The sequence below is a fragment of the Protomyctophum parallelum genome (assembly GCF_964188405.1).
Source record: "Protomyctophum parallelum genome assembly, chromosome: 10".
NCBI classification, from domain to species: domain Eukaryota; kingdom Metazoa; phylum Chordata; class Actinopteri; order Myctophiformes; family Myctophidae; genus Protomyctophum; species Protomyctophum parallelum.
Genome location: NC_139704.1, coordinates 9,228,582 through 9,254,788, shown reverse-complemented (window position 1 = coordinate 9,254,788; position 26,207 = coordinate 9,228,582). Strand labels below are relative to the sequence as shown.

Here is a 26,207-nt window from a genome sequence, read left to right as displayed (position 1 = left end):
CTCAATACATAATAATAAAACCATAATTTTGTAAATATGAATTGGAATCTGCACCGGACCCTCTGTCATGTTGTCTATTGTGTCTCCTGTTTTTTGACAGGGTATTCCATATAGGTTATTTGCAGATTTGGAGATGTACTGATCAGACCAACTTCGGTGCATAACACACTTTGTATATAGGCATATCTGCTGGATTGGCAGTTCTGGATCATATATGCCTAGTATAGATGGACATATTGTTTGCATCCGACTGACTCGATGCCTGGCACTGCACTCTCTCGGGTCCTTGGTGACAGTTCTTGAGATACGTGAACAACAGACAGAACAGAGATTTCACACATTTATAGTCTAGGATTAGACATTTTCTGAATTTTTTTAACCATATGTTACACATATGCTTGATTGACGACAACAACAACAACAACAACACATTAGCTGTATCTATAAAAGTTAGAAGTTATCTATTCCCCACAGTATCATCTGTGCGGAAGTGAACTACTAGTGGACTGTGAGTTATCTACAACCTGATCAATATTGTCATGTGAGGGTGTCACATACCGAACTTAGCCCATGCAATGCTTTGTGAGCTTGTAGATCGATACGTTGTACGATGGTGTATAAATTAAAGGACGACTTCTCACATTTTCAACCTATCGTCATATAAGTGGTCCTCACTAATGCTCATTATTAATATGGTATAATATGGTGAAGTCGTCCTTTAAGCATTAGTCCACTTCATGAGGTATATCATCCTGTCTTGGGAGTGAGAATAGTTATGTGAACTTAGGCTATGTTAGGAAACTGTGATCCACGAAGGACCAACTACCTCCCCCACATAACAGGCCATTTTCATAATGTACTAAGCCTTAGAACAGTGCAGATTGCTGGCACGACAGTCCATCACAAGACTGTCCTGCTGACACAGTTTGCAGATCAAAACGTCATAAAAGGTTCTCTGCACAATTCACACATAAGGAGGCCTTTGTTGTGTTTTGGGTTACCCAACATCTTACCGCATTTAGGGCAGGTTGTCTAGAATACACACTTCATGAAAGACCATTTGATTGTATAGTACTCCAGACACATTATCTCAGTGTTTCTGATATAGCAGCAGTGGCCTGCCTAATTGGTGGTGGAAAAGTCCCCGATTGCAAAACGTAAAAACACTGACATCTCTCATACTTTGGCTTTATCGTTCACTTCAATCAAACAAAACTAAGGCAATAATAGTATAGCATATCTGCCTTTCATATTGTGTGGTGGTAACATTTCATTTGGAGCTTTTCCCAGTGTAAAAGTTGTTCTAAATATTCTGTGATTCTGAGTAATTGCAACTGTTTAAAAGAGAGAATTTAATTAAATAGGCTACTTACACAATGTTATTGAACACTATATTTACAGTAGGACAAAATACATTTACGCTACTGCAAAAACAAAACGTAAGTGGTGGGGAAGCAGGACTTTATCCCTGGATCATTTTCTGTGCTTCCTTTGCACAGACTGTATGACGGAAGCATTTTAAAATTATGTGAGTCAACAGTCTGGCTCGAGGGACTATGTACAGTTTGTACACTATGACATTGTGTACATAATCAAACAAGGCCACTGGAAAGTAATGTGTTACCCATAAATACTTGTTATGTCAACATCTATCTTTGCCTTCCCTATACTGTACATACAGTGGCTGTCTAGTCTACCCTTCAGCTTTCTTCCTGTCTTGTCTCTACAAAGACAATACAGAAAGGAATGGGCTGGGCATAATTATTTCTAAAGTTTGAAATATTCCAAATGTTTATAGCACTCATCATCATGGCAATAATACACAAAATCAAAACGTTTCAACTAACAGAAAGGGAAGTGTTATCGGTCACTTCACCTACACACGGTGCCAGCATAAACAGGCAGTTGATAACAGTCACACATGCCTATTTGTATCACTAAAGCAGAGGTTCAGTTCTTAAATGTACGGTGCACTTTTTCATAGACCTTGTTACCAATAACATAGGACATGCATAAAATGTCAAATATAATACAGATTATAATGAATATAATAATAATAATGTTTCACCGTTATACCTATATCCTAAACATCAGAAGATCACTCTCTCACCTTCTCTCCCAAAATAAATGATGGTCAGAGGGCTTTATATCACTGAAACACTACGCATTTTTATTGAACGCCTTTTATGATACAAAACAACTCCATAGAAATAACTTAAAGACTATGTACTGTATATATGTATATATGTACTGTATAGTATACCTTACTATTGACGGGATAACTTTAGTGACTCTGGAGAGACTCTGGAGTCTGGACCATTGGTCATATAGCTGGATACCTTATACAGGTGTGTGTGTGTGTGTGTGTGTGTGTGTGTGTGTGTGTGTGTGTGTGTGTGTGTGTGTGTGTGTGTGTGTGTGTGTGTGTGTGTGACGTGTGTGTGTGTGTGTGTGTGTGTGTGTGTGTGTGTGTGTGTGTGTGTGTGCGTGTGCGTGTGCGTGTGTGTGTGTGTGTGTGTGTGTGATGGCAGCAGTGGGAGGGGCAGGTGGGGATATGGTCCAATCAGACACCATAATAACCCCATATGGCTTAACCCACTGACCAATCAGAGCTTGGCAATACAGGATGGAGGCTACCAACTGCCTAAACTAAAGGAAGAATACAGCTATAATAACACCATCCCTGTCTCATGATAGTTCACCAGGTCCTAGGTCTAACCTTTTTAATAACAATAATTAAAAAAAAGTATCAATGTAAACTCCTTTCATTGTCCATTGCACAAATATCCACAGTCCATTCACATGGCTACACAAACCTTCACATTGGCAAGCTAAATGAGAGCTGAAGGAGTGTCTGATATTTAGCTGGTGGTAGCTAGCTGGTGTTGGGGTTGGATTAAAATCTACAGTTGAGGCATCTTTACGGTTAAAAGGTCCAGGGGTCTTGAGTTGTGCTTGAAACTTCAATAATCAGTTTAATCACCAACTTCTTCTCTATCCGGGTACGATCTTTTCAAAGGAACTGGAAGGAACAGTGAGGCTATATAGTAGAAACCAGCCCCTGTATATTATACCCAGTGGGAGATGCGATTGAGAGGAGAGTGAGATGGTGTATTGCATGTTGTCTCTTCTCACGTCTCCCACCATGGAAAGTGACACAGATGATAACCCCAATGATGTCACCGACAAATGCCCAACCCCCTCCCCACATTTCCTCTAGCGTCCCAAATCAAGTTTCTACATAGGTGCTTATCCTACACAACACAAGGGGTATTTACGCCGATCGTGTGGTGACGGTGGTTGGTAATAGCCTCAGACCTCCAGGGGGCTCTGCGGCCCCTCTGCCCCCTGTGGGGGGTCAGGCTGCAGGCGGCAGATGGGCTTGTTGCACATCGGGCAGACACTTCGGATCTCCAGCCATTTCAGAAGACACCTAGGGAGGTGGAGACATTAGATGTCAAATTGTCAATATCATGTCATGAACCCCGAAACATGTGGGAACTGTTGCTCTGTGCACAGCAGACCATCTTTTCCCCTGGCGCTAGGTGAGAGTAGAAAATATGCAGCATTAATCGGGTGAGATGGCACACTCAAGGATTTAGCAGGATGCTTGGCAAACACAGTCCTATTTGGAGTGTTAATTGAACTCTGAAAAGTCTAAACATGGAAATTACTAAATTAGTAGTATTTACAAGTGCAACAAACAGCACAAGTGGCATATTTTGGCCACAAACATGGTCCTTATATGGCATATTTACACAGTGCAGTGTGCGTCTATGGTGATAAAGAGACACGTTTGCTGACATTTTGAGGAAACTACAACCAAAAGCACTACTGTTCATGTTATACTTGAGCTGCAGGGCAAGAATGGGGGAGTGCTGAGTTAAACATGTTCATAGACAAACATGCAAGGTCACGTTAAGTGTTTGCGTGTCAAGTATTTTGCCTGTCACTTGCCCCTGGGCGGCAAGTTGAATCGGTGTTTTTCCACAGCTTTTGTAACTACTGCATCAGCTGTTAACTCTCAAGTAAAAAAGAAAAGGGGAATTCCACCGAAAGACAGAATGCCTGTAACTCCTAAGCTTCAACAATTAAGTCAAGCGTTGCACTACCAAAGCTAAACATATTTAGGGAGTCCATGTCACTTGATGGACCCTCATTCTCACTTCCTGATGCAAGATTGAATATCACAACAACATTTTTCCTCTTGAGCCTCAAGTCTGTTTTCAGAAAAGGTGATTGATTGCTTGAATTGCAAATACTCAGCATAGCAATATAGCTGTTTAGGTTCAGGTTCAGGTTCAGGTTCATTTATTAGTTTGTCCCCGTGGGGCGATTTGGTTTACAGCAAGGCATACCACAGGCAGGTAATATGAAACACAAAAACACAGCAAAAGGCACATAGTACACATAGAACATTTAAAACAGGATGGCAGTTCAAGGTATCAGTGTAACATTATAATTCATAACTTTTCCAGAAAGTTGTATAAAAAAATAAAAAAATAAAAAATAAAACTATTAATACAGATACAATTTATCTCCTCCTATCAGCATTTAGAGCCTTGATAGCTACAGGCACGAAGGAGAACTTATACCTGTTGCTTTTGGCCCCTGGAACTTTTAGGCGAATGCCAGAGGGAAGCAGCTTGAACTCAGAGCTGAGGGGATGGGAGTTGTCCGTAAAAATGGACTTGGCTTTCTTAAGCACCTGATTTTTAAATACTTGGTCTAGACTACTGAAATTAACTCCGGCAATCTTTGAGGCCGTTCTCACAATCCTACCAAGGTGGTTTTTGTCCTTTACATTTAGGTTTCCATACCAACAAATGATGGAGAAGGAGATAACTGACTCAATAAAGGCACTGTAGAACAGTTTCATAAGGGATTTGTCAACCTGAAATTTGGCGAGCTGCCTCAAGCAAAAGAGGCGTTGTTGGCCTTTCTTGCACAATATTTCACAGTTCACATCAAATTTGAGCTTATTTATTTATATTTATTATTTATTTATTTATTTGCATGAAAAGGAAATTGGTTTGGTGGACACATAGATGATTCCACAGGGAAGTTATTATTTTCTGATATTTATACATATACATATATATATTTTTGTAATATGGCGGACCCACTTATGCAACTACAATGAGGGAGCATATGCAGGTGCAGCAGAAAGGGATTGTGAAAAGACATATCGGCATGTTATTGAGGTTGTTGTCTGTTGGATCAGATCTGCAGTGTATTGCAGTGGAAGTATCGCTATACCCATTAGACTATTCCACCGTCCTCATGTCAAGTTGTCAGTATGACTGTGGTGGTTTTAAAGCTCAACCAAACCCTCCACAAGTCCACATGAATCATTGCAGTAATCTTCCAATTAGGCAAGTTACAAGGGAGAGTCAACCTGGCATGCCTATTTTGGGCATCATTATAGCCTTAAAAAGTTTTCATTTACATCTTAAAAAAATAACAGAACTACAACTCACAATGTGTCACAATGCAACACGTTGTGAGTTTGTAGATCTTCTATTTTAGAAATAATAATCATTTTAGAAATGTATATAAAAAATAGGACTGAATGGTGAATGCTAATTAATCAAATGAGAGTAAACAGAGCTCCTCTGAGAAATACATGCAGTAGAAAATAGGAGAGGGACAAACTGTTGGAGAGACAGGGGGAGATCAAGGTACTAACTAGATTCGATCATGACTGGCAAGCATAAACCTCTGCTTCTCTTGAAAGCTTAATTTATACATTGTCCGTTATTTTCATGCAACAAGAATACAAAATACAAATTCGACTTAACTTTGAAAAGGAATGTCATACGGCATACATGAATTTGTCTGTGACCTCCAAACAAGGTAAACTTACTTCTTGTGAAATGCATGTGAGCACGGACAAACTCCAAGCTCGTCCCTGCTGCGGAACTCTTCTAAACACACGGCACATGTTTGCTGTAGCACAGAGAAAATACATTTTGAAATATCTCACCATAACGCACAACTTACTCAATATCACACCCCCTCCGGCATTCTGTTAGCTAGAAGGGCATTTAGCGCTTTCCTACCTGAAAGCCCCCCCCCCCCCCCCCCCCCATCTTCCACACAGTTCTAACCTGGCTGAGAGCCCCCATACCCCACCCTCAGTAATTATAGGTATAAGATATATTATTAAAATATAATTACTCTTTGATTGGTTGTTTGTTTGCTAGCAGAGCTACGTGGCTTTTCAGAGACATTCTATTTACAACTATTTTATTTAAATGTTATTTTATTTTATTTGACTATTTATTATTATTAAATACTACTAGAAAAATATTGCTAAGCTCCCAGTACACTTGGGAATGCAAAGTATTTTGGTCATTTAGTCACTAATTTCCATTGACCAAAGCAAGAAAAACAAGTTATAAAGATGGTTTCCTGGTGAACACATCTTTCCTCTCACTACATCACCATACCCACAAAGAAGCACAGCCTTAGGGCCGTGATACATGAGTAAAGTGATGATGCAATATAAATTGACAACCTCACCCATAAGGCCATAACCTCACCCAACACAAAGAACAATAACACGTTCCTGCTTAATATGTTTATGCACACTGATCCATGAGTGAAACAATGTTGTTCACTCACAGGTTTATTGTTCGGCAACAATTTTATTGTTATTGTCGTTGCTTTTGGTCAATTCATACACAGTAAGTAATTTAACTCCAAAGAGTGAGAAGATTTGACTGTGTATGCCACATAAAGGATCCACTGTTCATCTCAAACTTACACAAAATCACAACTTACCCCAAGAAGGCTCAGTTTCTTCCCAGCACCTTTCAAAACCACCTGATGACAAAAAATGTATTTGAATATGCATACATTTCTGAATTGCATACTTGCATACTTGCAAAGAGTAACAGTAGATATAAACAGGCAATGTTGCTTCTATATTACCTCATTATAGCCATACTGTTCTCTTGAACTTTGTCGTCTCAGTCTGTGGAATATGAAACAAACAGTTATTAATGTATAACATGGATACATCCATATATTATATACTATATATTTAAATCGCTGGTTGGTACCATATCTGTCTTTATTCAAGCGTGTCTCATCATGCCATGTGTCAACTGTGAGAGGAGTCATGAGTGTTGTTCATCCTGGAATTTACACCCATACCAAGCTCAAGTATCAGCCTGCATTTCTATAAGTGTCAAGAATGGGTTATTATGGATAACATTAGCATAATGGGCCTACGCAGTACGTACAAGTAGAAAGCAGTGAGCACTGGGAGGGATTGGTCGGTGTGAAAGCGTTCTTGACAGCTTGATGTACTACGTTATTGTGGATCCCACAAGAAAATCCAAATATTTGCCTGTGTAGGTTTTTAAACGCAAGAATCTGTGTCAGTGGCTTCTATGTGCACTTGTCGGTTTGGCACATTATTGTGTAAACCACCATTTTTTATGTGCATGTCTTGTCGTGGGACAATTGTGTGGAATTAATCCACACAAAGGCATCAGGAGCTGAAAAGCCAGCATCTTACTGTACACCTGCAAATATTTTACTCTGTAATTGTGAATGTGTCCAAACATATATTGATTGCGAACGCACTGAGCACTAACTATGAGACCCTGCAGATCATGTCTGTCTGTGTGTGTGTCTGTCTGTCTGTCCCGCTGTGACACCACCCGCCCGAATTTGCTTTTAATGTATGCGTTTGAAACTCTGAGAGTGTGCAAATGTAACCAATAGAGGTCCATTCGGTTGTTTTTGTACACAGAAACACTGTGGATTCTACAGTGTACTACTGCTCTTCATTCCAGTTTTCCCACAACATTGGCTGTGAATTCAAACAAGTGATTGTCCAGGTATATTTACTCAAGTACTGTACGTTTTATTTTTGTACATTTTGAACATGTGAAATGGGACATTCTGCATAATGAGTACTTTTACCTTTGATGTATATTTTGATGCCAATACTTCTGTACTTTTACTCAAGTACATTTTGATTACCAGACTTTCACTTGTAACAGAGCGTTTCTACATTGCCGTATTGATACTTTTACTTAAGTAAAACAGGAGTATTGTTTCCACCACTGTCTGTCATCTCTACACACAACAGCGCTTCCTACCTGAACAGGTAGCAGCAGAAGATCAGGCTGAGCATGGAGATGAAGAGGCCGATGCCCAGTATGATGACGTAAACGTTGAGGGGAAGGTGGTACATCTCTTCAGACGACATTTTGCAATGGGGACCTGAGTTCTGTAGTCCAAAACCACACAAACACCCTGCGAGGAAAGACAACAAACCCATCACATACTAGAGAGACAGAAGTAAACAGCTTCATTTGATGGATAGATGTTGCATTCGTCAATGATCCTGTATGCATCTTTCTCTGGCATGTACAATAAGTTGTTCTTGTATTATGGTAATAATAAAGCATGTTGAACAGAATGACTGACATTAAAAAAAACATCAGAGAGCATCGGTTTTGGCCGATAATTGCAACACGTGTTTTTTAACCTACTGTATTAAACTATTAAGAACTGTCAGCCAATTGCTTAACATGACAAGAATCTAAAAGCCTTGCAAGCAGCCCCCAGAGTCTGCTTGTCTTTAGACCAAACACCAATTGGTCGGAGGGTTGTCCCAAAAATCTGGTTCACCTTGGAATCTTCCTGCTAGATTATGAGATATATATTTTGGCCTGAGTGTTAGAGAATGGACTTCTTCATAGTTAGTATTCATCTTCCAGGGAATATTGCTTTGCGTCATGGCTATACTATATTTGGAGATAGCATGTTTTGCAGGACAGGTTGAAATAGGAAAAATACATAGATAAGTAGGCTTAAACTATATAATGGCTAAAGACAAATAAATATTGCATGGCACTGAAGTAGAAATAGCTACATTTTTGTATAGTCACTATTGCAGTGTAACTAAACTACATGCTATGTTAATTTTCACAATCAGAAATGTTATTACACAAGTAATAGCTGTACATTGAGATAGTAAGCAAGATGCTGTCTTTAAATAGACTAAAAACAAAGGGATGATATTAAAAGACAAACGGCTTTACAACTTGTCTGAAAACTAAAAAACCCTAAAACACTGGGCCATAAAAAACCCAGAGGTAGAAATAAATAAGCTGAAGTTAGCGTGAACATTTGGAGGTTGAAAGAAGAGGCCAAATGGCTTTACAAAGTGCCAGAAAATAAGTGTGAGATGTGTGCTATCATGTCTGAGCTTAAATACCGAGTAGCCGGGAGAATCCACTGGCGTTTGTTTCTGAACCAGTTCCACAACCTTCAGAGCGCTTTGCCATCATACAAAGAACAAGGCGCTCATGAATACAACCTACTGTTCGTTGGTAATGAAAACTGTTAGGCATTTGAATCTATGACTGTGTTTCATGTATTAGCCACAAGTGGACAAAGATAGGATAGCTTATGTCTGAGGAATGTGGTGTTTTCAAATGCACTGGAAATTGTCACGTCAAAAGAGAATGTCTGTGCTCGTAGACAAAGTAGCCCTACTGTACATAAAAAGGCGGTTTTAGCCATTTAAAAATCATGAATGGGACTCGAAACCATCAAGTGATGTAAGCTCATTTCTTTATGGCATACTTGGTGCATTGCCAGATGGGCCAAGACAATTCAAATGTGAATTTATATGGACAATTTGAATGAATCCATGAATGTGTGCCATACAGTAGCTCAAAGTTTTATCGCCTAATTAGACTCCCCCATTCTGTATTTGTATACTGTGCATAGTGCATCTGGAAAGACTCTTTTTTCCAAATACCAACATAACAATGTAGAGCGGTTCCTAGCAGTGTGTGACCTTTTCACACTGAGATGGATATGGAGATATGAGCACATGTGGTGCTTGGCTACTGTGCACATGTATATCAGCTTTCTTCTTTGTTCTGAGTGTGTGTGTGTGTGTGTGTGTGTGTGTGTGTGTGTGTGTGTGTGTGTGTGTGTGTGTGTGTATGTGTGTGTGTGTGTGTGCGTGCGTGCGTGCGTCAGAACTAGGAACAGAAACAGATGGAGAAGGACAGACAAGATATATAGTCATCAGGTTTTTTTCTTGTCTTCAGAATAAATATTATATTCTACCTTTTCCAATACTACGTAAGTTAGTAATATGTTTCTGCACCGAGGACTGTCATGCATTAGAGGCCAAACACATCATCTAGCCCAGCGGTTCCCAAAGTGGGGTCCGCGACGCATAGCCAGGGGGTACCCAAGCCCCCTCAAAAAAAGAAAAAAAAAGAAAAAGTTATATGAAATGTCCAGTACCTCCCCAGTGCCTCCCCAAGTGCCACCCCAGTGTCTGCCCTGCAGTGTCTGCCCAGTGTCTGCCCAGTGCCTCCCCAGTGTCCGCCATGGTGCCTCCCCAGTGTCTGCCCAGTGGCTCCCCAGTACCTCCCCAGTGTCCCCTGAGTGCCTTCCCAGTGTCTCCCCAGTGCCTCCCCAATGTCTCCCCAGTGGCTGCAGTTTCTCCCCAGTGCCTTCCCAGTGCCTCCCCAGTGTCCCCTCAGTGCTTCCCCAGTGCCTCCCCAGTGTCCCCCTGAGTGCCTCCCCAGTGCCTCCCCAGTGTCCCCCTGAGTGCCTCCCGAGTGCCTCCCCATTGCCTCCCCAGTGTCCCCCTGAGTGCCTCCCCAGTGCCTTCCCAGTGTCTCCCCAGTGTCCCCTCAGTGCCTTCCCAGTGCCTCCCCAGTATCCCCTCAGTGCCTTCCCAGAGCCTCCCCAGTGTCCCCCTGAGTGCCTCCCCAGTGCCTCCCCAGTACCCAGCCGAGTGCCTCCCCAGTGTCCCCCTGAGTGCCTCCCCAGTGTCCCCCTGAGTGCCTCCCCATGCTCCCCAGTGTCTCCCCAGTGCCTCCCCAGTGTCCCGTCAGTGCATTCCCAGTGCCTCCCCAGTGTCCCCTCAGTGCCTTCCCAGTGCCTCCCCAGTGTCCCCTCAGTGCCTTCCCAGTGCCTCCCCAGTGTCCCCTCAGTGCCTCCCCAGTGTCTCCCCAGTGCCTGCCCAGTGTCCCCCAGTGTCTCCAATAGCAATACAAGAGCAATAATACTAATTCATCTTAATTTATTAATCTTATTAATTATTGAATCAAATTAATTAATTAATCAAAATGTTCGACGCAAGAAGGCCCCCCTGCGCCCAGCACCATGCCAAAGCTTTTTCCTGCAGGAAACACTGCTTGTGGTTGTAAATATATTGTTATCTGTGTTGCGAGGATGAGGGGGTACCTGGAAAAATATCTACCCCAAAAGGGGTACCTGGTCCAAAAGAGTTTGGGAACCCCTGATCTAGCCTACTATAAAGTTAATTTGTGGTGGATAGGCGGTCGATGTTAGTCAACGATTTCAGCTTGTAGCTCTTTCTGATCTGAGCTGGAGATGGGGAGACACCAAGAAACACTCTATATACTGTGGAAATGATTATTATCACAATATAGAGCTTTAACTTTTAAACAAAAAAACGTACACACCCTTTTTTTTTTTGAGAGTTTGACTAGACGCCCTTGTACACCCCCTGTAAAGTCAGGTCTAATCTAAAGTTCAGTCAACAATAATGATACTCAACGCAACAAGTTGCAACTGTAACCACAAGTTGCACCAGAGAATCCCTAAAGTGCAACGACCTGCAACCGGTCAATTCAGACCTCTGCAACTGGTTGCAAGTTGCAACTTGCTGTGTTGTGAATCATTGGTGTGGTGTGGTGTCCCCCGTCTGTATGAGTGAATTGTGTGAGTGTGTCATGTCTGTGTGAGTGACGTTTTTACGTGGAATCTAGGCCAAGTGGAACCCTACGTCCCCAGGCTGCAGCTTGCTCCTACTTATGGTCCTGTAGTTCACTTCCTGCACTAGACAGCACCATATTTTACAGCAGTTTCCGAACCTTTTGAAGTCACAGACCATTTTTATGGGTTGCATGTAAACTTTGTTGTTGTTTTTACCTTTCCTACAAAAACGAAACATTAAAAAGTAAAATAAAAACATTTCTCAGAAATCATGTGAGCTTGTAGTTAGGCTATTTTCAACGTCTTTATTTTTTCTAGGGCTCAAGTGATTAATTCATAAAGTATTTCTGTAAGTTTAGGTCCCATGCAGGGATACACTATATTTCTTACAGTGCGTTTTAACAGCGGCCGACACATTGCCCAATCGCCCAAAAAGATGAATTATTTGTATCTTTTCGGGCGACGTTCCTCTGCCCACTTTTCGACCACCGCCTGTTCGCCGGCAGTCGCCGGGTCCCATAGACAAATAATAATGCACTTCCGGAAAATGTGTCTGGCTGTCCCCCGCTCTTATAACGTACTTTAAGGGTCTCAAACTGAAAAGGTTTTAGAACCCTAGCTCTCAGTAAATGCCCAGTGGACTACTGACCCACTGAACCTGTTGTTCCCTTCCAGTCTTGGCCATGGCTGTGTCCTCTCCTCAACTGACCTGCATCAAACAGCAACATATTTCATGGCTTGTCTTGTTGTGAGCCTTATTGACCATTACTTTCTCACATTGTGTTATATTTATAATCAGTATGCGACTGAATTGTGTATGGGTACTTTGAGTAGTAAGTTAATTATAATTTGAAACTATTAACCACCAGTTGAGCCCTATTCAAAACTGTAAAAAAAAAATAGCAGATATGCAACCTCACAACATCACCTATTGCAACACGTTAAATAGATAAATGTTTTTATATTTTCCATACAATAAAGTCTTGTATATAACATACGTGTGTGTGTGTGTGTGTGTGATCCTTCAGGTTTCAACAATGTATTTTTCCTTTATTGTTTGTTTCCTTTGTTAAAATGTGGGCCTGTAAAGCCCTTTGAGACTCTCACTCTAATTTTGAGTTGAGTTCACTACAACTGAAGTGTTACCCAACTATCTCCCTGAGAGGCCTGATCTAAAGCTAAACTGTTCCCTTATCCCTGTTCTCCCCAGAAGAGGATTACACCAGGAATCTTAAAAAAACATATGCTCTCACAGAAACACTTTTCCACCATTTCAAGTGACTTGTATGTGAACATTTACAACTGTCCTTGCGTCACCCAGGAATGTGTTCCACTTGCTCCTTGGCCCAGGAACGCCTGCCAAAGTGTGTTTCTCTTTCGTGCGGGACAACAACAGAGGAACAGGCCAGGGGGACTTTTAATTCCTCAAACTAAGACTGCTGAGGCAGAAATCAGTGGGCTACTTTTAGTTTCCCTCTGAGGTCAAGTGCCACTGCTACTCTTGTCCTCTCACATAGTCTGCACTAGCTGGGTCAAAGGCAAAGGTCATGGCCGTCACTGCACATTGGGGTGCTGGGCTGGGGAAGTGGGGGTGGATGAGGTCAGGTGTGTTGTGTGTGTGTTTGTTGGGGGGGAGTTGGTTGGGTGAGGGAAGGTGAGGTAGGCTACTGTATCTGTAATCTTAGCAGGATGCTAGTAAATCATTGATAGTGCAGAGAGCTAAAAGTGCTAAAAGGTATAGGCCACTCAGCGAGTGAACAAATGCTGCTGTCCACCAGAGAGGACCGTTTTAGAACCAAGTGGTGCTGAAGGGGCTGAAGATAATAACAGGATTCTTATAGTCCATCAAATATAGCCAGCCTATACATTCCACTGCGTTCCATTAACCTCACTTTGTTATCACAGTGATAATGGAATGTGTATTATTTTGTTAATTGACATTGTTGCATATTACAATTACAATTCCATATCATCTCAATGTTCACTTTCATTATTTGGATCTGGGATGCTATACCTACCACTACACCACTGCACGGGGTGCATGAAACCAGCGACCGATGAGCCAGGCAGTCCCAGACCTTTCGGACAACCAACCGTCTCCCCCTGACCTCTGATGTCACGTTCGCCTCACTCGCCTGGATCCTAAAACTGTTTCCGTGGGTGTCTTTTCCGGAGACAAAGATGTTACCAAAAATCCCTACTCGGTCAGTTATAGCCAGCCAGAGTCAATACTATAGGCTATATGGTAGTTGGTACATATGCCTATAGGCTATAGATTGATATAGAGGGAAAAATTTGAGTTTTGAGTTCTGTACATTCTGAACTACAATTCCTCAAAGAGACTACACTGATCATTTACTCTGCAGACGATTTGGGCAAATAAAGATGCTATTGATGTTTAGGCAAAAAAGAAAAGCTCCTGACAGGTCCGAGCATTGATTCAGAGTCATGCTGCAAAACAACAGTGTGGGTGTCAGGCAGAGGAGGGGGAGCAACATAAAAAAAAATCCCTTCTTCCCATCATAACAAAGACATAATTATCCATATGGTGATGAGCAGGTGATCTTTGAGGAGAACACGTCAATGTCATTGACAATCATCCAAAAAGCAAAGCTGAATAAAGTCTCTCTCTTTTTCTTTTTTTTCTTGCTTGCTTGCTTTGTCTCCCTTCAAAACATTGTCACAAGGCTCCCCTACCCTCCTGTTCCCCCCCTCGTCTTTCTTTGTCTCTCCCTTAATTTCTTCTCAGTCTACTCGTCCTTTAAATTATTTCCTCTTGTTGGATCTTCCACGATGGTTTCCTCCCAGAGCTGGTGAAATCCTGCCTTGTGGCCAATTAGGGAGAAACAAAGAAATGATACGGATGGATTCCCCAGGCAGGCAGCGGTGTTTCCAGCCAGTCAGACTGCCGATGTCCTCCTCTCTCCTCTGCCCACCCCCACCATCTGCTCCAGCTGTAAACCCTGATTTGTTTTCTAACAAATACTACAACGACTGGGAATATCAAATAAAATTCAGAGGACCAGACAGGCAGGCAATCTCCTCCGTGTCCACGTTCACCCAGTCCCCACCTCTTGTCTTCCGTTGCCTTTCTGTTATCTCTCCTCCTCCTAATGGTTCCCGACCGCCGAGCACTTCTCTGGCTCTCTCAGTTTGTAAACAGATCCGAGCTCATGTGATTCGCTGCCTGCATCACAGCTCTGCTGTCTCCCGCCCCCTCCTTCCTCCCCACTTCTCTCACCTCCCCCCAATTCCAGCTGCAGGCTATGAAGTACTGTAGAGGAGAGCAGATGGCACACAGACAAGGTGACAGGAAGAGACAGGCAGGCAGGCAGACAGGCAGACAGACAGACAGACAGACAGACAGACAGACAGACAGACAGACAGACAGACAGACAGACAGGGTGCAGGAGCACAGCAAAGCAAGCACATCATACTCATACAACTACATCATCATCATGGCCATGAAAGGAAGGAAGTTGCAACCCAATGGACGAGAGAGAGATTGTGTGTGTGTGTGTGTGTGTGTGTGTGTGTGTGTGTGTGTGTGTGTGTGTGTGTGTGTGTGTGTGTGTGTGCGCGGCGTGCGCGTGCGTGCGAGAGAGAGAGAGAGAGGCAGTTGCATACCCTGACTGCCATGTGTGTTTACATCAGAACAGACCAAAAGCAACAAACAGGTGAGAGAGAAACAACATGAGTAAACATGAGATTATGAGATGAAGTCTGCCTGCGGGAAAATGATTGTCTCTGTCTGGGTGTTAAAGCCTTTGACCTTTGCCCTTAGTGTCTGCTTGTACGTTTGCAATTAGTTACTAAAGAAGTTTAGTCTACTGTTGTTGCACTTGCATGTTGCTTTGTGTAACATGCATCAGCATCTAAAATGAAAATGTGTAGCTATTATAGATTATATATATTATGTTGAATTTTCTCACATACAAAGTACAGCAACAGCATCCAGGTACTGATTCCTGACCCAGCTTGACCCAAGTCACCCAACCCATGGAAATACTGTGCGCACCTACACGTGATGCAAGCAAGCACGTGTTCTCTCACTCTCACATGCGCGAGCTCGCGCGCGCACACACACACACACACACACACACACACACACACACACACACACACACACACACACACACACACACACACACACACACACACACACACACACACACACACACACACACACACACACACACACACACACACACACACACAGTAAACACAAGTTACACTCTAGTAAAAAAGGGGAAAGGTTTATTGTGTGAAAATTTTCAAAACATTGATCTTATTCAAAACAGTATTATATTAAATTAACGTCAGTGGATCGCATAGATATGTAAACTCAGGTAGCTAAACTGTGCGTTAAATATTATATTTCCTCAGTATTAGCTGTGTTGGGTCCTGCTCATTCTATTTTATTCAAGCTACAAAAAGTATACTCTGAAAGAATAATGTTTGTTAAAGAAAGAAAAGAAAACGTTTAAAACAGTAAATACAACAGAAACATATACTCAAAGCTCTCATATTAAATATTTAGGCCTACATTACATTTTCTGAGGATGTCTGACAATCTCGTCAGAAGAACCTATCGAAACCATGCTGCAGCTACACCTGCTGGATGATATATAGAAGAGCAGGATGGTCATTGACCATAAGCAAAAATAACAGAGAAACAAAAAATAGACGTGAATTACTATTACTATAATATTGTTTTCCCCATTATCTTCTGGTAAGAGTCAATAGATAATGATGTGATAAACCAAGGTTTACAGTTGTTTGTAAGTTAACTAGGTTTGTAGATAGGCTAATCATTAAGCATCAGTCCTGCTTCACATGTTGATTGATGATGGTGTTACACCTCCTGCTTTAAGATACATGCAACAAACTATATGGTTAGTTGTATGACAGTTCATGAAAAATAACTCAAGCTTATAAATCAGTTATTTTAGCTGCTGTTGAATTTTAGAATACCTTTTTTTTTTACATAGATTTTTTTTAATTAGTTATTTAAATGGTGATCAAACATAAATAACAGTCTGGCACATTTCCCAAAAGTAAATTTATTTCAGTCTGACCAAAAACAAGAATAAAACATTCCAGTGGTGATAATTAAAAAAAAAAAAAAATATATATATATATATATATATATATATATATATATATTCATCATCATTTGGCAATCAAAATTATTATGTATTCTAATGTAATATGTTCTACAGGTGCTACTGTATGGACCCGGTTCAGACAAAGTGCTGTCAATACAGGGGAATCATAAGCAGAGGCATGTATTTCCCTAGCTCTGGTCCATAGCATTAGAAGGAGGATAACTCCTTCTATATGGACCCAGAGCTATAGGATTTCCCCCCATCCCCCCTGGAGACATGTAACGAGACATGTCACTGTGTCTTATTCAATTAACAGTTTGAGCAGCAGTGAGATTGTCAATGACACTGAATATCACATGAAATTATCACACTGGCTCCCACACTATGGAATATTCTCCCCATTGTATTCAGAAATAAAAACGCATTCCCAATTTTTCCAGATTTATTACGATCTTTATTCTCGCACTTCTAAGTTATTTTGTAAATTGTAATAGTATTTTTTCATGTTATTTTTACTACAAAGACAATATCAAACCTTACATTTCAGAAATATAAATATTTAACTACTATACTACTATATGTTTACCTACTAGGAGACTAGATTTCTTCGAGTCTCAGCACTGGACAGGAACCAAGGAATCCATCCCGTAAACATTGGTTCTATACCAATGCTTCTCATTCTCAAACTTTGACATTTGAAGGTCTCCCCTTAACTCTGACAGTAACAGGTCCATTTGAGTTACAGACTTGTAAGGGTCAATGTAGACCCCCCTAAAAGGAACCGAGAGAGCCATTGGAATGAACTTTGAGAGTGTTGTTGTCTGCTGACTGTCAGCTGAAGACATCCAACTCCTTGTCCATAGCCTCTATGTTGTTCTCTAGGTTGTACTGGGCCCACTTGTTCAGCCTGCTGTACAGGGGGAATCCGTTCTTCTCCCTGTAGAGGTAGACACCGGTCACACGGTTCCAATCGGTGCTGGAGATGGCATGGACATTCTGCTGGTGCTCGGCAAGCAATTCCATCTCCTCCTTCTCCAGCGCCACAAAGCCGTAGAAGCTTTTCACATTCTCGGCGGCCATGAGGCGGGCGTGCACTTCACCCGTGCGCTGGAAGAGGTCTTTCTCGCTGGAGCGAAACTGGGACCAGTAGTGTTCTTGCTGGTAGCCCAGTGGAGAGCAGCAGCGGTTGGCACACATTGACAGGAACACCATCACAGATATCACTGCCACCATCAGCCAACCTATCAGCTGGAAGTAACATAAGTTGATATTAAGGATACTGATTTAAACCCATTCAACATGATCAGGCAAGATTAAGCCACATGATGGTGGAATAAAATGATGTATGCCAGGCAATTTTCACCATAATTTGGCATTCAAAATGCTAATGTATTATAATGTACTATGTGCTGTGAATACCGTCTATCCCGGGTGCTGTGTTTGACCATGCATGCAATGGAGCGAGACACGACCCTAACCCACAGGGGACCAGACTTTCCAGGGTTGTTTTTGTGTAACTGTATAACTGTATGAACTCCTCTGTACTTCATACTGTATTCAGATAATGAATTCAGAAGAGGAGGGTTTTATGCAAAAGAGCATAAAACTAATACTTTTCCACAATTTTACTTTCATACTTCAAAAAGCAGAATGTTCAGGAATGTTCAACTTATTGTACATTTCTCTTAACCATTCAGGAGATGAAATTAATGACAACTTAAGCCCCATTCAAAATCCTAACATTTCTGATCTACAAGCTCACATGTGTCGCATTGTGACAAGTTGTGAGCTTCTAGATCTGCCATTTTTGATTGTAGAAATGTTTGAACATTACTTTTAGTTTTGCCCAGCTTTGTGTGTTTGTGTGTACCACATAGTGATGATTTGATTGGCTGAGCACGGAATGTGATGTACTGTGATGATGTATGTTGTATGATGATAAGAGCGCTCCTCACTTTACGTTTTACTTTTTTGAATGACATGCCCAAAATAGGGATGCCATGATTAATGTGGTTAACCATAGGAAATAATACCACTCCACTACCTGAGATTCATACTTCAGTCGTCGCTCAACTTCAGGCCCAAAACCCTCAAGCTCTTTTATGACACTTCCTTTGCAGGGGAATTTGGCCAGAACCTCTGAACTCTGGTTGGGTGGAAAGCCCTCTATGTCCACAAGGTCAATAAACTCACTGAGGGCACATGTGTAGGCCTCACCCCGCAGCAGGGAGATGACCACCCATGTCACTGGGGCCACCACGGCCCGGCCAATGATCGTCCCCTTCAGAGCGAAGGCTGCAGCCCCTGACAGCTTCCGGCACGTTCTGAGTCTGACCTCGGACACCAGGTCCCATGTGCTCTTGTTCATCATGATACCTATGAGGAACAGTACCATCGCAGGGACGCCGATGGCTACCAGACCATAGCGGTAGTTCCTCCCTGAGGAACAGGGGCAGTGGAAGGCGAACACGTTGTACACGGTCTGGCTGGCCACGGTGCCCAGTGCGATGAGACCGTTGAAAATCATCACATCTTTGCTCTTGAAGAACAGGGACATGAACTTGAAGTTCTCTGTGACGAGGGCAAAGGCAGCCATCTTCTTGGATTTTGAAGATCAACGACGAGGGAGTTGTGAGGTTTTCCCTTTGGGTTTGTATACAGCAGTCAGGCTACAGAGAGAGATAGGGGGGGGGGTAAGACTGGGGTACTTTAAATTACAGATTAGTTGCAGAAATTAGTATTCTAAACACTACACTGCACATGTGTAAATGTGTAGTGACTGGCCATGAATGAATGGATTCTGTTTTCTTGCAGATGCTTTGCAGTTTGTTTGTTTTATACATGCTTTCACTGTTGACTAAAAAAGTACAAAAAAGCATTATGACATTCGACACTGAGTTTGACCCATAAAGAAACGAAGCATGCAACTTACGGAAAAGAAAACAAGCAATGAAGTCGTGTCAACTTACACTCCAGCACAGCTCTGAGGTAGGTCATTATGACGCTCCGTTCTTCAAACAGAACCACAGAAAACCAAAATCTGTGAGCTTAAGTTTAGTTATGTGGGTGGGGGGGGGGGGGGGAGAAATGAGAAGTGATTTCCAAATCCTATTATATAAACTCTGTGGATATACCTAGGTTAGAAATGAGTTCCCTCTTTGCGTGTGTCTCCGTTTGAATGTGTCTGTGTAGTCTGAGAAACTGGGATGCGATGAGTCACATTCAGGAACTGCAGTTCAGTTTCCTCCCCTATGGAAAAAAACCTCTTGGTTTTTAAATGGAAACATGTGTTGACGATCACACACAATATGGCGGCCACTAAACTCACAGCAAATGAGTAGCTGAAAAACAGAATGGATGCAGTATGAGTAAACATGCTCATATTACATTTCCGGGCATTTCTTCCAAAATGACAGAGCATGCATGACACTTCCAATTGTTTATAGAGGGATCGAACATTTTGGTTACACGACAGACTTTCTGGCCAATTGTGCTTGAATATATACCAATGCCTGATTTGTGGGTCCAATAATGCCAATACCAATTTAAAAAAGTGCAAAATACATTTTGTACTTATCTATGTACAAAATTGTACATGTGAAAATAACATTGAACTTTAATTATACATTGAACAAGCAATGTTGAAAATGTTATAAAGGGTAAAACGAATCAGGAATCAGCTGCATAATTGCGAATACTGACATATAATATCATCATCGGCCTGGCTCTAAAAAACACTTACCGGTACTTTAAAAATAACATTTATTTTGTACTTTGTTGGTTTCCATGCAAGTACATCTCTAGAAAATACTGGTTAAGATCTCCTATCTCTGAAAACTGCTACGATGTGATCCTACACAGCGGTGCATTGCATTTGCATTTGCACTTCTCCAGCTGACAGGGAACTGAGAAAAAGGAGGAACTGATATTTAAACCATATGTTTGGGTACTACTACTGTACTACTACTTTATGTACAACAGTACAAATTGGATCATGTTGGATCAGTAATAGTCTCATGGAGAAAAAATAATTAAAAATACACACAAACACACCTTTATATACAGCATAACACTTTTTCAGAATTTGTATCTTGCCTTTAATATTCATATTAAACTATTGACAAAAAAATATACATTATTTACATTCTATGTTTGCATTATTCTATTTCTATAAGATGTTAAATCGGTTGACTGACACTTTTGTATTGCTCCTGTATCATGAAATTGATTTAATTGTATTCTTGAGCTCCATTTAGGGTTTATATGAAAGAAGAAATTAAAGTTTTCACAAGCCTCAGGTCTTGCTAATGAATACATTCAGCAGCAGGAGAGTGTGAGGCTTCAAATCAAAGCATGCCAAATGAAAGATTCATAGGTGATGAAGCCATACTAACTTGCATTCCATATCTGTGATTAGAGAAATATTCCATTCTTCATACAAAGGGTGACATTAGAAAATCTGCCTGAGATCAGACAAAGTATCCCGGTAGTTTTAAAGCCAGAAATGGTTGTTTTTGCTTGTAGAAATTAATTTTAAGATATACATTTTCATGATCTAAAGTCTGCCCTTAGAAAGTCTCTGCTATGGACCATTTGCATGCCCATGTCAGTCCGACAGAACTTTGTGTAGCCAACAACCTGTATGCAAAATTAACCAACCCTCAGGGCCCAGCCTATTCAAATCCTCCTCACGTGTCACATTTGGCCTTATTAGACTTGAGATATTTTTGGTTTGACATTTAAGTGAAAGGTACACCATTACCACCATCAGTTCATAGATATCCACTTACATAAAACAAATACAAACACAGCTGTGCATACTGCACATTCATGACATGTGTGTCTGTGCCTTGCAGTCACGTGTAACTAAGACAAACACATTATTATCGCTATACTTGAGTCTGATTCAAGTAACTTGAGAGGCTCTTCTATAGATTAGAATGATCACCGCCATGTCTCGGGACCCCCGCCCGCAAAAATTCACAACTTTATCAATTCCAAAAAAAAAAGTATTTGATAAATGTTAAAGATAAAAGTTTAAGAAGATCTACAAGCTCACAACGTTGTAGATCTGCTATTTTCACTAGTTTGAGTCCTGGGCAAACTAATTTCTCTTTTGGGTCTTGAGCTAAAAAGTTTGGGAACCACTGGATTATTACTCCTTCACCACTAAACATTGACCCTTACCCTAAAGTTAAAACAGCAATCTGTTTTTACATCAACTAGAGAGAGGTGACTGCAACACATTCAAAGCAGAGTGTCCCGTGTGGGAAAGCAAACATCTACCACTGATTCAACAAGGAATCGCCACTTGGCCAGGGGAGATATTGGGCACGATGAGCCATCTACAGGCAGTGCCACTTGTCAGTCCATAGGTGTCCTACCTGACTCCAAGCTTTACATTTCTCAATGGAAGAGTAGGGAGAACACACCCAGCCACTGCAGATGTAGTTATAATGTCTTACGATATTCTACTATAGAGATTGGTTAAAATACTATTTTTTTCATTAAAATAAGTCAGTCTCTTTCTCCTCCCTTCTGTCTCACTCCGTTTGTGGAGAAAGTAGAACAGATTGCATGCATGCAGTGCCTGCCAGTGCCAAACCCTTGCTAATGTCCCATTCCCAAGAGACAGAGGTCAGTGCCACCTAGACATCAGAGTAGAGTGTCTTTCCATCGTGGTCTTCCCAGGTCACACACACCTTGGGCCGGTATTCCGTCCTGGTGACGTCCAACTCAGGTTTGCAGTAGTACCACTTATTCAACAAGCCGTCCATCTGCTCCTGCCTGGTGATCCCAAAGAGCCTCTCCTCCTCTTCCTCCTCCAGCAGCTCCTCCTTCGTCATGTGGCGCCTGACGTGGGGCGGGTGCGGGAGGCGGAGGACGGTGTCCTCGCGGGCGCCCTCGAAGAACTGCACCACACACTTGCGGGCGAAGTCGCGGGCGTGCAGCACGCACGTCTCGTCGAACAGCTTCTGCTCCACGTCCAGGTAGTTGCTCCAGTAGCGCGTCTGCAGGATGGCAGCGTGGTCGTCAAAGCACGGCTTGACCAGGCGCCCCAGCGCCCCCAGCAGGATCCCCAAGAGGAGGATGGACCAGCCGACGGCCTGGGATGGAAGGGAAGGGCAGTGATGATGATAGGAGGATGTTTATGCAGAGCGTCATTAATTGTATACTTGTTGTACGTCTCATGGTATGTTGATTGCGATGCTTGCATAGCGGGAAAACACTGGGTGTCTACTATTATGTAAAGTGTCTTGAGACAACTTGTGAAACATTGAATTGAACAGAAAATTATTGGATCACTTATTTCCTACAACAGACACGGGAAGCCAAAGGAAATTCCATGTTCCATGTGCCAACAAAAACGTTTATATTCTGTTCTATTCCACTGGATGGAACAGACAGTGGCGTACAGCAGGGCCATTCCTACACCGATTAAACCTTGGAAATCCTTTTTACAAGTTTCTGCTGTCAGGCATTGAAGGACAGAGTTGCTTCAGTGAACTGCAGAGAGACACACAAAGGGGCATCACTCTCCTGGGTCTATTGTCCCTGATGCATAAATGGTGAGGGAGGGATCTGGGTACAGAAATGGCTAACAAAAACACACAAGGCTGTCTAGAATGACATTTCTTGTACCTTCATATTAATCATGATGGTCTTTTTGTAGCCTCAATGATCCAAGTTTCACCAGAATAGTTTGAGACCATTGCAATGCAATATATTGCCATGCACTATATAAAGGTTTCTAAATAGTTCTTATTTTGGCTATATTTGCTGGAAGAGATGGCAAGAGATGACAAGAGATGTGTATATGGATGGTGCAGAAAAGCAAATAAACATCTTTATAAAAATAAATAAGGTACTGTATTACTAGCGCCAACTGCTCCTAATATTTAGGATGGATGAATGCAGAGGACGAATTGTAGATATGAATAGAATAGGTACAGTATTTTCCATTGGAAAATACTGTACCCCAACAACGAAAGGGGAGATTAGGAGCTATGCTCAACATCTCCGCGCACTGGGTGGACAAGGAAACTTGCCTATAGCAATGATTTCTATTTAAACATATAGGTCTATGGATTATTCATGTCAGTGTGTAATGTCTTACTTGGGAATAGCAGCGGACATAGCGGGAGACTGCTTTGCGGAAAGAGCTATTCTGGAAGATAATATCTTCCTTACAGGGCACTTTAGCCATCACTCTGATCACATCTAGTCCTGTGTGGTTGGGCATACCTGAGAAAACAGACGTGTAATTTGACCCCACAATATGTTAACACAACAGTCTATGCTCAGATGGAAGGGTTTGAGGTCTGCTCATCTTGTAACAAATGTTTTGTACCCGAGAAGGGTTTGGGGTCCACACTCATACTGAAGGCACAGATGAAGATTTTGCCATCCAGGAGAGTAACCAAGATCCAGACCATGGGGGCCAACATGGATCTCTGGAGCATGGCAGTGAACAGGTGCCTACGGAGAGTATAAAATGCATTAAAAACAAAATAAAAAAAATAAAAAAATCACATTGAGATTGGATGGGGCTAATACTACCAGAATGCCCAAGGTTATGTCTCTTGGGAGATCGCACGGTGCTGCCACAGGGGGTCACCAAGGCACAACATGCATTGGTGACTGCAGGCCTTATTACTGCAGCTAGGTTGATACTGAGAAACTGGAAGAGCTCTGCTACGCCAGAGATCACAGACTGGACCCAACTTATGACTGAAGCGGCATCCTTTGAATACTCAATTGCCAGGAGGAATAACGACAAAGGGAAGTTCCATGAGATATGGGACTATTTTTATTTGTATATCAAAGGATTGTTGTAACATTTTGTATTTGTACATTAGGCCTACATATGATACAATCACGAGTGTGGAGGGGTGTTGTCCAGGGGTTTTCTTTTTTTTTGACTGCTAGGTGTGTTTTGTTTGTTTGTTTTTTCTTGTCTTTTTCTTTTGTGTAAGTCATGTGGATTTTGTATGCTTTATTTAAAATCATTAAAAAACTTTGATGACAAAAAAAAGAAAGTAATAGCTGAAAACCTCAAGGTGGCGCCACCGGGCGATGCGGTTGCTCAATCTAACTTCTATAATAGGCCGCTAAGGAATGCGAATCACTGGAATCAGAATATTTATTAACAGTTTGCAGAATTACAGTACATTTCAATCACAAACTCAATACAAAGACTGTGAGTGGACGACCCAATTAAACATTACACTTGTTTACAAGAGGGTCCACCTTGTTCAATTCATCAAAACATTTAAAGACGTACAAAATAACTTCTATATAGTCAAAGAACAGAACAGGAATTCATCATAAAAGGAGGTCAAAACGGAAAAGAAACATACAGTGAGGGGAAAAAAGGGTGGGCGGTGGGGTTTCAGATTTTACGGGGGCCAGTTTCGATATTGCAGCCGTCCGTAGGTGCCCTTTGAGAGCGGTTTTGAAGGAGTCAAGGGATTCACATGTCTTAATGACTGTTGGTAGGGCGTTCCTCATTTTGGTGGCATAGGAGTGAAAATAATTTAGTTCCAGGTTAGCGTTTCTCTTCTATTCTAGACAGATTTTGTCCATTCCAGGCTGGAACGGAATTCTAGGCTGCAGCCTAGAAAATAAAATTACTACTCACCTAACCACGGCGGGATTTTTGGATCTTTTCCCAACTGGTCTCAGCCACTCGTCCATCATAACGCCCGTGTGTCGATTCACCAGCACACCCAGGAAAAACAATATGACAGGCGGCACTATCATAACCCCCAGAGAGTACAGCTTGTTGTACTGAGGCAGACAGGGGCAGTTGAAGTCAAAGCTGGTGTACAGTTTGACGCTGACCAGGGCCAGGACGATACAGATTCCGTTGGAGATGGACTCGGAGTTGGACTGAAAGTACTGCAGGACTAACTTCATGCGCTCCATCGTTTACTTTTAATTCAGAGGGACTAATTACTCTTCAGAGTAAATACGCAGAAGTAGCCTTCAACCAATGGATGCGCTTTAAAAACTAGGCTACAAAACACCAGGTTGCACTAGTTACAATAGTAAGGAAAGGATACATTTAATTGGAGGCAGTAACGCAATATAGAATGAAAATCCAGATTTCACCCACCTGCAAACAAGTGAAGCTTTTCTTGCAATGCTGCAATGACCCAGATACAAGTAGTCCAGGTGCTCTGACCACACCCTGATCCTAGGATCATAGGACAAATATGGAAAGCAAGGGATTGTGAAAAAGTGGGTGTATAAATTTCCAGTGTCACTTATTTACTTATGAGTACTAGGATGTGATGAATGCACACACACATTATTTGATCATTGGATCTTCACAAGTAAAGAGGGCAAAAGGCAGTTCCG

The 26,207-nt window shown here is 41.8% G+C and overlaps 3 protein-coding genes across 4 annotated transcripts; all 3 read right to left on the bottom strand.

Annotated features, from left to right (window-relative positions):
- Positions 1 to 2,067: 2,067 nt before the first annotated feature.
- LOC310866140 (RING finger protein 122-like) lies at positions 2,068 to 14,881 on the bottom strand. 2 transcript variants are annotated; one of them, XM_083775554.1, is made up of 7 exons: positions 13,914 to 14,881; positions 13,755 to 13,871; positions 8,118 to 8,274; positions 6,937 to 6,979; positions 6,787 to 6,828; positions 5,867 to 5,949; positions 2,068 to 3,433 (listed from the first exon to the last, which is right to left on the bottom strand). In XM_083775554.1, the coding sequence occupies exons 2-7, from the start codon at positions 13,777 to 13,779 to the stop codon at positions 3,313 to 3,315; spliced, it is 471 nt and encodes a 156-aa protein (XP_083631680.1). In that variant the 5' UTR covers positions 13,780 to 13,871; positions 13,914 to 14,881; the 3' UTR covers positions 2,068 to 3,312. The 2 variants fall into 2 exon arrangements, with proteins under 2 accessions (XP_083631680.1, XP_083631679.1); XM_083775553.1 differs by having other exon boundaries at positions 13,755 to 14,881.
- Positions 14,882 to 16,919: 2,038 nt separating this feature from the next.
- Positions 16,920 to 20,084, bottom strand: calhm2.1 (calcium homeostasis modulator family member 2, tandem duplicate 1). The gene is made up of 3 exons (XM_083774646.1): positions 19,814 to 20,084; positions 18,889 to 19,513; positions 16,920 to 18,092 (listed from the first exon to the last, which is right to left on the bottom strand). Exons 2-3 carry the CDS (start codon positions 19,438 to 19,440, stop codon positions 17,676 to 17,678), a joined length of 969 nt encoding a protein of 322 aa, XP_083630772.1. The 5' UTR covers positions 19,441 to 19,513; positions 19,814 to 20,084; the 3' UTR covers positions 16,920 to 17,675.
- A 2,408-nt stretch (positions 20,085 to 22,492) lies between these two features.
- calhm3 (calcium homeostasis modulator 3) lies at positions 22,493 to 25,772 on the bottom strand (the record flags this gene model as incomplete). Its single annotated transcript, XM_083774650.1, has 4 exons — positions 22,493 to 22,951; positions 23,962 to 24,089; positions 24,196 to 24,323; positions 25,486 to 25,772. The coding sequence occupies 4 exons, from the start codon at positions 25,770 to 25,772 to the stop codon at positions 22,493 to 22,495; spliced, it is 1,002 nt and encodes a 333-aa protein (XP_083630776.1).
- Positions 25,773 to 26,207: the final 435 nt, after the last annotated feature.